The sequence below is a fragment of the Aristolochia californica genome, unplaced genomic scaffold, assembly GCF_029961685.1.
Source record: "Aristolochia californica isolate CCGP_79_NKW_82.1479 unplaced genomic scaffold, dmAriCali1.0.hap1 SCAF_4, whole genome shotgun sequence".
Taxonomy (NCBI): Eukaryota; Viridiplantae; Streptophyta; class Magnoliopsida; order Piperales; family Aristolochiaceae; genus Aristolochia; species Aristolochia californica.
In genome coordinates this window covers 40,764,537-40,777,411 of record NW_027182103.1, presented here as the reverse complement: position 1 = coordinate 40,777,411, position 12,875 = coordinate 40,764,537, and the positions used below count along the sequence as shown (strand labels likewise).

General features: G+C 39.7%; 2 protein-coding genes and 1 non-coding gene across 3 annotated transcripts; 2 read left to right on the top strand and 1 right to left on the bottom strand.

Moving 5' to 3' along the window:
- The first annotated feature begins 5,287 nt into the window (after positions 1-5,287).
- On the top strand, positions 5,288-7,276 carry LOC137962835 (peptide-N4-(N-acetyl-beta-glucosaminyl)asparagine amidase A-like). The gene has a single exon (XM_068809935.1). It carries the CDS (start codon positions 5,336-5,338, stop codon positions 7,181-7,183), a length of 1,848 nt encoding a protein of 615 aa, XP_068666036.1. The 5' UTR covers positions 5,288-5,335; the 3' UTR covers positions 7,184-7,276.
- A 1,780-nt stretch (positions 7,277-9,056) lies between these two features.
- Positions 9,057-12,635, top strand: LOC137963337 (linoleate 9S-lipoxygenase 6-like). The gene is made up of 9 exons (XM_068810473.1): positions 9,057-9,228; positions 9,339-9,619; positions 9,763-10,003; positions 10,115-10,456; positions 10,531-10,616; positions 10,772-10,861; positions 10,968-11,299; positions 11,367-11,630; positions 11,770-12,635. Exons 1-9 carry the CDS (start codon positions 9,057-9,059, stop codon positions 12,536-12,538), a joined length of 2,577 nt encoding a protein of 858 aa, XP_068666574.1. The 3' UTR covers positions 12,539-12,635.
- TRNAK-UUU (transfer RNA lysine (anticodon UUU)) lies at positions 10,668-10,740 on the bottom strand. The gene has a single exon. It is a non-coding gene; the product is annotated as a tRNA-Lys (tRNA).
- Positions 12,636-12,875: the final 240 nt, after the last annotated feature.

The following is a 12,875-nucleotide window of genomic DNA, read 5'->3' as shown; positions in this document are numbered from 1 at the left end:
AGATGACAATCATAGAGATCTCAGAGAAACAATGGATGAAAGATCAATCAACCAAAAATAGCAATGAAGCTCTTGTTTATTACAACAACAACTTGAGCACTTCCAGAAATAAACTAATACAACTGAGACAATCTCGAATTGTAAATAACAACAGAGCAATGCTCAATGACTTCCTCACAATGAGAAGTCATTGTCTCCAGCACAGTTTTTGGATGCTAGATAGAGACTCACCAACTGGATGACAGAGGATTAACCCAACAACTTAAATAAATATTCACCAGTATAGTAAGGTCACTAGACGGATTAAATCAACAAAGAGCAATCGTCTTCAACCTCCAGAAACAGAAACAAATTTGGCGCAATTTTGTTTGTAACACAGACAGATAACTCGGAAACCAGAATAGAAGTTTTTCGAAATAAGAAATAGCAAAAAAGAAAGTAGAAGAAGATGATTCTCAGAATAAAACTCCGTAAATATATAATATGCAATATTAAAAGCTTAGTATAGAGGTAAAAATGTAAAGCAAACAATAGGTATATGGACTAAAAAAAGAATGAAAAAATGATAGATACGAACCTAAACTGCTAGAGATAATAGACCAGAAAAGATCACATTAACCTGCTCTGATACCATGTTGAATTTATGGAAAAAATAAATAATTCATTGATTTGATGTAATCAGAGTACATGAATCCCTATTTATAATAGAGGAAAGTAGTAGAGTCCAATTACAATTAAACTACCCTTGTCCCAATTACAGCCAACCTCTAACACTTAAAGATAAGTCCTAGCATAATTAAACAACTCAACATAAATAGAAGACTAACATAACTAAAACTCTTCTATGAGACCTCCTTCCATAATAATTTTGGTTCTATAGGACTTCTTATTGTGAGAGTCATATAAGACTCTTCCATATTTGCTCTTCAACACAATCCATCACTCCCTACTACACTACCACTCCACCCATCAGTTTACCTTCCTATCTTCAGCCCTCTCATCCTGCTTGTCACCATTATGGCATATCTCATACTGTGAAAATAGATGCCTATTCCATTCCATACCCTCACCTCCATTGATCCTCACTTCACCAATCCACCTTCCTTGTCTCCTCATTCCCCAGTCCATGAACCCAAAAATATGTCGGGAGGTACTATACAAGCTTCGGGTAGATTCCCTAAATATAAGCTAAAAGATGGCCCGACAGAGTCAGACCTATATGGCAAACTGAAGAAAGCTAATGAATGTTTTTAGCTTCCTTTCATCTAGAAGGTAATGTAAGACGGTGGTTCCAATAGTACAACAAAAACAACATTATTCTCAACTAGCAAGCATTTGTGCAAGCTCTTTGCATATGATTTGGGCCTACTCAATATTAATATTTTATTTTTCTTCTTGCCAAATCTAAGTAAATTGGCTCAATTAAAGATTACCAAACAAGGTTTGAATATATAACCAATCGAGCACATTGGTTGGAACACATCCAAGTAGAAAACTTCATCAAAAGATTGAAACCTGAAATTTTATTGAAACAATTTGCCAAGCTCACATTTAGGTGGAAGGGGGGGTGAGGGGGTGTGTGGAGGGGAACCTCAACTTCAACTTCAACTTCAAGTGAATGTTGGGTATAGTGTGGACTAGTTCACCTCTACTTCAACTTCAACTTCAACTTCAAATTCAAGTGAATGATCAACTTCAAGTGAAAGTTGGGTATTAGTGTGGACGAGTTCAAGTGCACTAGAAAATAGTTTCCAGTGTTAGTGCCCCAAAATAAAAAATATAACAAAAACAAGAGAATGACGTTAAAATTTTTATACTTTTATATATAATATGTTGTACATAGTTAGCTAAATATAGTAATCAAACTCAATTATTTCTTATGTGTGATATTGGTCAATTAGTGTGGTTAATCTTTTAATCCAAACCCAAAGAGTTGTGATGACTACATAAAAATATTAGCCCCATGAAGGGATGAGTCGACAAGTGGAGGTGTCACTATGGTGTAACCAAAGAAGTTTTAGAAACTTCCGCTCAAATATCATTTATTTCATTAACATCTTTTCAATAGAGAAAGAGAACTAAACACCATCAAAATTGTTCGACTCCTCATCACCTACCGGCCACCACCTTTTTCTTTCTCCGACCATTAAAAAAAATCCAAAAGATACCCGGTCATTGTTAACGCACGCATTCACTTATAGTTCCGTTTTGTTTTGTTCCACCGATGTAAACAAATGAGGAGCGAACAAAGAGAGTCGTAGTCAAATGGAGTCTTCCCGGTTTTGAAACTCGATGGGTGCTAACAATTCAACGAAGAAGTAGCCAAAGGGAAGGCGACAAGGTATCGGATCGTGGATGCGCATATGATTGGGAAGGCCAGTGACGATACGTTTTGGTCTCTAGTTCGTCATGTAATTATTCACGATTTGCTAACGAAATGTAGAGAATTGAATTGGGTGGATTCCTAATACATTTCATCTATCAAGGGAAATCGAAGTATAAACGAAGAAATTGACGTCGAAATGGGGAAAATCGAAACCAAAATGGGGGAAATTGAAGGAAATCAGGAGAATTTTTAGGGGAAAAGAAAGCAACAAGAGGGAGAAGGGAGAGGGGGACCGAGAGGGAGAAGAGAGAGGGAGGCTGAGTGCAAGAGAGAGAGAGAGAGGGAGGCCGAGAGGGGGAGAGTAGAGAGGGAGAAGAGAAAGGGAGGCCGAGAGGGAGAAGACATCGAGAGGGAAAAAAATTAGGAGGAAGAGGTCGCGAGATGCAGCGTCCTGATGGCTTCAAGCGGATGAATCAGGACTTTGGGCGGAATCCTGATTCGATGGCTTCAAGCGGATGAATCAAGACTTTGGGCGGAATCCTGATTCAATAGCTTAAGCCTTAGGTGACTTCAAGTGAATTACATGCTTCATTCACTTGAACCCGGTGGAGGTGCACCACTAACGGGTTCAAGTCAATGAAGCATATAATTATATGAACTTCAACTTCAAGTTCATGTTGACTAACCTAAGAAAAAAAGTTATTCCTTCTAGGTCTTGAGCAAATATGCCCCCTTTTCAAAGTATGCCACCTTCAAACATTCATGCTCTCAACAACATCTTTTTCTGAGGAAGGCATCACACAACGATCCTTCAAGATGCTTATCCTTGAGAAATGGATAAATAGAGGAGAAAACGGCTATGTTTTAATTGTGATAAAAAAATTGTTCCTGGGCTACAGGTGCAAAAGATTTCAAATGTACTTACTTGAGAAAGAAGAGTGAGACCTAAGTCCTCAAATCATAGAAGATGAGATAATAAACTCAAAAGCATCCTTCCATGGTTGCTCAAGATTCCTCCAACCTTGAACCATGCAACTTAAGGTCCTAAGGTACACATTTGGTTGATAATGGAAGCACTCAAAATTTTGTGTGGTAAAAATGCCAAAACCTTTAGACTTTCCATACGCTAAATTGCGACCTTTTCAATTACTGTAGGTGAATGCACTAAGATGCAATATGCCTCTAAGGTGGTGAACATATCTATTGTGTCCAAGGATCTCTTATTCATGCTGATATCTTTGCTTTTATAATAAAAAAAAGGAGCAAATATAGTGTTAAGCATGCAACAATTCTCTCTTAATGACCTCGAACTAATTGTGGGTAATGGTAGATGGTGAGCCCCACTCCTTGTGATAAGATTTTTTACAAAAGATGTCATCCTCAAAAAATTAGGTCATACTCTTCCAAATAATTAGCCCAACAATAATACAAGGTGAATATGGTCTACCTGATCCCTTGGGCGATTTCATGAGCATCAGATTGCAGTTCAGCCTGGTGCCTCTCCTACTATCTCAAGGCTTTACTGCTACCCTTCCAGAAAACAAAAATTGAAATATTGCTTTAGAAAAATGCCTCAAGAAGGTAGGATTAGACCAACTAATAGTCCTTACTCTTCCCCCGTATTAGTGATGAAAAAAAAGGTGGATGTGGAGGTTTTGTGTGGAATATCAGGCCTTCAGTGTCATTACCATCAAAGATAAGTACACAATTCTCATTATTGATGAATTACTTGATCAATTGTGTGGAACACAACTTTTTTCCAAGTTAGACCTCGGCTCGGTTATCATTAGATCTGAGTGGTTGACAGTGACATAAAAATATCACCTTTTAGATAGATGATAGTCACTACAAATTTTTGGTATTGCATTTTGGGCTAACCAATGCCCAACTTCCTTTCAAAGCTTCATGAAATTTGTACCAGTATTCTTTGATGACATCTTGATCTATAGTAAGAATCTTGAAGACCCTACATCATCTAGATGAAGTCTTGAGTCGACTCCAACACTACCATCTCCATGTTAAATTATCCAAATGCACTTGATTCTTTGAAAGTACACTACCTAAGGCATGTAGTCTCTCAAGAAGAGGTGACAACAAAAACAATAAGATTAGAGCCATGCAAAAAACAATTAAGAGGGTTTTTTTGAGTTAATTGTGTATTATAGGATTTAATTGTGTATTTTTAGAATTAAATGAGTATATAATTCCAAATTTCTTCACATTGGTTCCTCTTTCCCCAAGAATCCTTGCATATTTCCTCAATACTTCTATTATTGCATCAAACCTCTTCCACCAAAAACATCCTTCAATATATTCTAACTTTCACTTCCAAATTCTAGCCTACTTGAAAGTCATACATTCCTAGTTTTTCTACTCGCGAATTGAAAAAGATAGGACCTTGAAAGGGTTTGTACCAATTCCTCGACCATATGAAGGGAAAACGGTTTTATTTAAACAAGTCAATCACCTCACCATGTCAATAAGGTCTGTTTGGAACTCCTAGAAAAGAAAAGAAAAAGAAAAAAATTTGATCGTTATTATATTAAAAAATAGTTAGTAAAAATGAGATAATGATCAAATTTTCCTTTTCAATAACTATTTTTAGAAATAATAATGGTCAAATTTTCATTTTATTTATGGGTCGAAACCGACCGGATAACACTTAATCCATATCCAATTAGAGAGACTTTGGCAAAAATCCTTTGTTAGTAAAGAAGAGATGTGGAATTTTGGCTAATGTAAATGATCTTTTGAACAATCAAATAACCTGTGAAACCTATCTGCTCCGTGATAAACCCGTTAAAACTGCAACTGTTGCAGCTCGATCCTTCGAAATTTAACGGGAGCGGTTCGATTCTGAAATCTTTACCTTGATCTTCATCGAACTCTCCGATTTAGTTCACCTTTCGTCGGCTCCGCCGCGATTTAAATTATTTCTATTCTCTGTTGTGAATTGTGATACTGCTTAAAAGGGCGTGAAGCTCGAAGTAGTGACCATTCTCACCTGTGATGGCTTTCCCTACTTTCTCGTTACCTCTCCTACTTCTCCTGCTACAACTGGTGAACCCTCTCCTCTCTCTTTCCAATCTCCACAAGGCCAAGTTGCTGGAACCTGAAACCCTGTTAGAATCCTCTAATGCAGATGATGTGCCCACTCGATTCTTCCAAGTAACCAGACCCATCAAACTCCCTACCACAAAACCCTGCTCTTATCCCATCCTACAGCACGATTTCGGCTTCACTTACGGAAAACCTCCAGTCACAGCCCCTTATACTCCACCCACAAGCTGTCCATCTCAGAACTTCTCTAAGATTGTTATGGAATGGACGGCAACCTGCAAAGGAAGGCAATTTGATCGCATTTTTGGCGTTTGGTTAGGAGGCGTCGAACTTCTGCGCTCCTGCACAGCGGAGCCAAAAGCTACTGGAATTGTGTGGACTGTTGAGAAGGACATCACTAGGTATTCCTCATTGCTCAAAACCCCTCAAACTTTGGCTGTTCATCTTGCGAATCTTGTCGATAAAACCTATACTGGAATATACCATGTTAATATAACCCTCCATTTTTATCCGGCCGAGGAAGAACATCCAAATTCGGCGGCATACTTGGGTAACAATTTTGATTCTCACCCTGATTTAATCATACCCATTTCGAGAAACCTCCCTCTGAATGATGGATTATGGTTTATAGTCGAGAACTCGACGGATACCCAGTTCAAGGAATTCGTAGTTCCGAGGAATACCTATCGAGCGGTTTTGGAGGTGTTTGTCTCTTTTCATTCAAGTGATGAATTCTGGTATACGAATCCTCCCGATGAGTACATAAAGGCGAACAATTTGACCGGCGTGCCCGGAAATGGATCTTTTCGTGAGGTTGTAGTTAGCCTCGACGGAAAGACGGTGGGGGCTGTTTGGCCTTTTACTGTTGTTTACACAGGTGGTATCAATCCCCTTCTTTGGAGACCCATAACTGGAATTGGGTCTTTCGATCTCCCTGTGTACAACATTGAGATTACGCCATTTTTAGGAAATATTTTGGATGGCAAGCTTCATGAATTTGGATTCGGTGTCACGAATGCTTTGAATGTGTGGTTCATAGACGCAAATTTGCATCTCTGGTTGGATCACAAGAGTTCAATAACGGAAGGACATCTTGTCCGATCCAGTGCAGAACCATTTAGCCCTTCTATAATCTCACATTTTAGCGGCTTGAATGGAACTTTCGTGACTGTAGCAAGAAGGAACATCTCTGCTACAGGATGGGTGAAGTCTTCTCACGGTAAGATCACAACGCATTCATTCCAGAATTTTGATTTTTTAAACCGGATGCTATTCGGAAAGGATGGTGATGAGCAGATTGTGAATCAGACGATATTTGCTAATTACGGCGTGTATGCGGAGTTTCCGGCCTTTAACATGTATTCAACCCAGGTGTCTCATCACTTTCCTCTTTATCTGTACACCGACACTCTGGACGAAGGCAACGGAAGCTACTCTCTGGTCTCAAATGTCTCGATGGGATTTAACGAGGAAAAGTTTTCCAGTGCTGGATTTGGTTTTTCGTATTCTTCTCTGAGAAACAAGCAGAAGGGTCAGGGATCTATGCTTGTGAAGGGAAACCTAGTGGTGGGTGGATTAAGCAGTACTCAACAAGCTTACAAATATTTCAGTAATGGCGGCTGCTACTTCAGGACGGTGAGAAGTAAAAACTACACAGTTCTTTCTGATGAATCGGGAGAGACTTGTGGAAAGGAATTCCATGGGTTCGGGTATAGTAAAAGGCCTCCTTTTGGGCACAGACGGGCCTCTCTTGCAGCCCACTTCGGACCAAACCCAAGGGGAAATAGACTCATTTGATTTTCTCTTAGAAATGCAATTGAAAATAATCCAAATATTGTTTATGAGTTGTGATGTAAGTAACTAAGTGAATGCAATGTGACTTTATGTGTATCTTATCATCAAGTAATCAAATTAATGTAAATTATTAACTATAATCTATTAAATAATGTGTACATTAGTGATTAATTAAGTGCAACCTAATTGTTACTTAGGTGTAACATATAGTGATTAATTAGGACCACTTATTATTAATAATTATGTTAATGTTATTTAAGGTTTCGGTTGTCGATTAATTAAGTGTATGTCATCGATAAATTTATTTAAATTTTATTTGATTAAACTGTAAAGTTAATTGGTTAATTTGTGTTGAAGTAATTAATTATGTATATCTTAGTGATTACTTAGGCATAGATTATAACTTAATTGGGTTAAGTAAAGCTTGCAACTCAAAAAACCCTAAAGAAAACTTTTGATCGACCAAATGGCCTACATAAAAAGGGTGTCGTCTAATCGTACATGAGAGAGAAGAGGTTTCGCTAATTTAAAGAGGGTTGATCCAATACGAAAAACCATTTGGTGTGAAACATACGACTCAACCACTATAGTAGGGAAGGGTAAAACTTTAGAGTGCACAAAAAAAAAAAAATCGATCAGTTGGAGGAAATCAAAAGCAATTAACCTTATAAGCAAAACTCGGAAGCGATCGACTACAAACAAAAAAAGAAAAAAAAATCAACTATAGAAGCAGCTGACTTATGAGAGGGGTTTGAAAAGAGATTTGATTGATTTGAAATTTGCTTCTTCTAAAATTAAACTTGAATAACTTTTGTTTAAGTATAATATTACGACATAAAATATACTTCTTATGAAGGATATGATCTCTAATCGAACTGATATTCTGTTCGGTAAACGGTTGAGACAGAATAGGTCCAAAGGACTACTCTGACACAAATTGACAAGAAACCTACTCACTATAGAACATAATCTTTTCTAAAAGCGAAAAGAAGAGTTTTAAAGAGGAAGATTAAGAGGGTTGGAATAAGAGAGAAGGGAAGAAGAAAGGTTCCTATTTTTTGTCCCATACCTCAATTTCCCTTTTTACCCTCATGCCCTGCACTTGCTACTTTCTCGAAGGAGGGTACCAATGGCACCATTTTTTATTTCTTCTTATTTTCTTCTTTGGGGATAATTTTTGGCAAAAAATTCCGCCGGAAAACATGAAATATAAAAAATAATTAATAAAAAACTTTATTAGAGTAATTTCCATAGGAATTATTTAAAAAAAATAAAAAATTCACATAAAAGTAGCAAATTTTTTTTATTGAAGAATAATGAATTAAAATATATTTTTTATGATCAATAAATAATTTATATGTAATTTTTTAAAAATAAATTCGGATAAAATATTTTTCTGAAAATATTTAATTATAATAAAAATTAAAAATTATGTCAAATATTATTTTCAAAAAAAAATCTACCACCAATTATTTAGTTTTTTACTGTGGATTTTTTTGCCTAAAAAATATTTTCTATGGGTTTTCAATGAAAAAATGGGTCAGTAAGGCTAATTTTCATCTTTTAGGGCAAATTTTGTCAAGTCTCCACAGTAGTTCCATTAGCTCAACACGAAGGCAGATTCATCTTGGTCGAGTTGCTCCTGGCGAGGGAATTTTTGCTATCCATTCCTAACAAGGAAGAAAAGGGATCCGATTCACTGCCAAAGTTGCAGGTTAGGCACCTTTCTTTTAAATTATTTCTTTGTTTTTGTAAGATAATGTTAATAGCTAGAATTGTTTTTCTTTCAATGCAAGCATCCATTATATACCCTCTCAATTACTCTATAAAGCTCACAACCAGTATTCAAAACCAGTGATCGAAGATTTTCGCGAAGATGCAGGTAGGGTGGTGGACGAGCTTAAGCGATTGTCTGCATTCGTGCAGTTCTCCTTCGAAAACTTTTGTTGTTATCAAAGGATGCGTCGTCATTCGCCGGAATTCAGGCCAATCAGGGCCGAGAAGATCAGCTTCAATTCAGCTCTACAGCAGCACCGAAGTAGATAACAGTGAGTCTCTGTGAATTTCTCTTTTTCGTTTTTCGTTTTTGTTCATTCTTCTCTACTGCTTTGTTGGACGCGTTCCATTAGAATTCAAAAGCTTCCAATCCATCTTCCAGGTACTCTCAAAGGGAAATTGAGTGAGAAAGCGTATCTGAAAGACGACAAGAGTGTGAAAGAGAAAGGATCGAGAGAGACAAGATATCGCGTCGAATTTCATGTTGAGCGGGAATTCGGGACACCAGGAGCTCTGGTTATACAAAACCAACACAAGCACGAATTCTTTTTGAAGTTCGTGAAGCTAGAAATTTCGAGAGATCAAACTATACATTTCGACTGCAACTCATGGGTTTATCCCTATTCCAAGACAAAATCAAGTCGCCTGTTCTTCTCTAACAAGGTAAACGTTTTCAAGCATTTAAATTATTTCATCGATGAATTGCATATTGGATGACTTTGCTATCATCATCACACAATACAAATTTGCAAAAGTTCATTCTGAGTTACTTAATCCGTTTATATCTGCGATCATGTACATGGAAGAGTTACCTTCCGAGTGGGACGCCGGAAGCTCTGAGAGAACTGAGGAAAGAGGAGCTCCGGAACTTGAGAGGAAACGGGAGAGGAGAGAGAAAAGAATGGGAGAGGATTTACGACTATGATTACTACAACGATCTAGCGAATCCTGACAAAGGCCCTGAACATGAGAGACCCGTCCTGGGTGGATCAAGACAGTACCCATATCCTCGCCGGGGAAGAACAGGCCGTGCTCGGAGTGCGCAAGGTACACTCTCTCTCTCAATTTCTCCGAATCATACAACCTGAAAGAAATTTCAGAAGAGCACAACAGATAGCAACTAAACGATCCTAATCTCTTCCTGTTACTTATGTTCAGATCCTCGCACAGAGAGCAGACCGGAAATTATCAGTTTGGACTTCTACGTTCCTCCAGACGAACGCTTCAGTCCGAAGAAACAGTCTAAGTTCATATCCAAATCGGTCCAAGCAATCGTGCAATTTCTGATACCGGAGGCAAAGTCCTTGTTTGAGGAATCGAACAGCTTCCAATCGTTTGATGAGATATTTGAGATATTCGAAGGGAACCGGAACCATGTCGTGGGGGGTTCAATGATTGAGAAGCTGGAGGCAGTGCTTCCTAAGCAGCTCTTTGGACGCATTACTCATGAAAGCAGGAAAGAAAATCCAACAAAATTTCCATTGCCCCAAATCATAGCAGGTCAAGTCTGGTTGTCTGTAAATTGCAGTCGTGTTATGTTATCTTCCATTGAAAGAGATCCGTTCTGCTTGCAGCGAGTGATTCAGCGTGGAAGGAGGACGAAGAATTTGGGAGAGAAATGCTCGCTGGACTGAACCCTGTTGTCATCAGAGGCTTAGAGGTGAACTCCCAATACCAAAATTTTAAAAATTTACTAACCAAAACACTAATTCGCCGTCTGTGGGAATCGAACCCACGACCACATGGTTAAAAGCCATGCGCTCTACCAGCTGAGCTAAGACGGCTTATTTTCTTATATGTCTTTTTGTTCTATAGACTTTTCCACCTGAAAGCAAGTCCGGCGAGAAGAGCTCCATCCGAGCCTGGCATGTAGAGAACAACTTGGACGGCTTATCCCTTGAACAGGTAAAGAATGTATACTTCATCTATTGTTTCAAATTCAACCAGGAAGACGCCGTCACCGGAAAAGAATCAATTGAAACCCATATTGGAAGCTGCATATTTGTTGCAGGCAATGGGCGAACGGAGGTTGTTCATTCTTGACCATTACGATTATTTGATGCCATTCGTGGAACGGATAAACTCCCAAGGGGTCTGCATTTACGCGTCCAGAACTCTGTTATTTCGGAGAGAAAATGAAGCTTTGAAACCACTGGCAATAGAATTGAGCTTGCCGTACCCCAAAGGCGATGACCCGACGTCTGCAACTACCAACGACTACCAGGAAGTGATCAACAGGGTCTTTCTTCCGGCGACGCATGGAACCGAACGGGCGTTGTGGCAGCTTGCGAAGGCACATGTTGCCTCTAACGATTCGAGTTATCACCAATTAGTTAGTCACTGGTGAGTCCTATAGCAAGCTCTCCTCTCCTGTAGAAGGAGCTTTACATAAATATCGCCATGTTTTCAGGCTGAATACCCACGCAGTAGCGGAGCCTTTCATAATTGCAACGAGAAGGCAGCTGAGCCAGATGCACCCAATCCACAAACTGCTGGATCCACACTTCAAAGACACTATGCACATAAACGCACTCGCCAGGAGCATTCTCCTAAACTCGGAAGGCATCTTGGAGAAGACCCTCTTCCCTGGCAAATTCTCTTTGGAGCTCACCTCCGCCCTCTATAAGGATTGGAAATTCGACGAACAGGGTCTTCCGGCTGATCTACTCAAGAGGTGCTACTCTTCTCCATCTGCCTTTCCGCCGTTTTCTTCTTCCGGAACCATTTGTCGTACCACGTATCCCTTACGTATACATGTTTCTGCCGGTTTGATCATCCGACTCTCTCTGACCTTATTGTTAAACAACGTCCAGGCGAATGGCCGTGGAAGACCCCCTCCAACCTTCCGGCGTTCGGTTGCTCTTCACGGATTACCCTTACGCCGCCGATGGTTTAGAGATATGGACTGCCATACACACCTGGGTCTCTGACTACTGCTCCTTCTACTACTCGAACGACGCCGCCGTTGTCGCCGACACGGAAATTCAGTCGTGGTGGACGGAGATTCGGATCATCGGCCACGGCGACAAGTCCGGCGAGAGGTGGTGGTACCAATTGAACTCAGTCTCCCATCTGACAAACACATTGACGACCCTCATATGGATAGCCTCAGCCTTGCACGCCTCCGTGAATTTCGGCCAATACGCATACGCGGGTTTCATCCCGAACCGTCCCTCCATGTGCCGGAAATTCATCCCGGTCGAGGGGACTCCCGAATTCGCTGAATTCCTGCGCGACCCGGACAAGTACTTTCTGGAGATGTTACCGGAGAGGCTAACCGCCACGCTGGGAGTGGCGTTAATCGAGATCTTATCCACGCACATGTCGGACGAGGTGTACTTGGGCCGGAGGGCCTCGTCGGAGTGGACGGACAACCCGGAAGTTCTCCTCGCATTCGAGAAGTTTGGGGACAGTCTCCAGCACATCCAGAAGAAGATCTCCGAAAGGAACATCGACCCCAAGCTGAATAACAGGCGGGGGCCGGCTAAGATTCCTTACACCCTCCTGTATCCTGATACATCTTCCGGCGATGGAGACGCTGGAATTACCGGCAAAGGGATCCCAAATAGCGTGTCAATTTGATTTTCAGTTTTTTTAAAAATTCATTTAATATTCTTTTCAGTCTGAAATATCTGAACGGCTTCCAAGATTTCACTTGTTTCTATTGAAGAAAAACATTTCACCATGTTTTGTATTCATCAAGTATTTATAGGTTATAAAGAGATAAAATTATATATCTACCATACAAGACAAGTATTATCCGTTATCATGTTTTCTTTATTATGTCCACGCGAGATGGAACTCTGAGAGGAGAGTCCATTCTTCGTCTTGAAAATAATGAAGGGTGTTCGTGGAAGCAATTTGGTGAGAGCATCAACCAACTTATTCGTAGAGGAGACATGGGTAACCTGAAGAATGC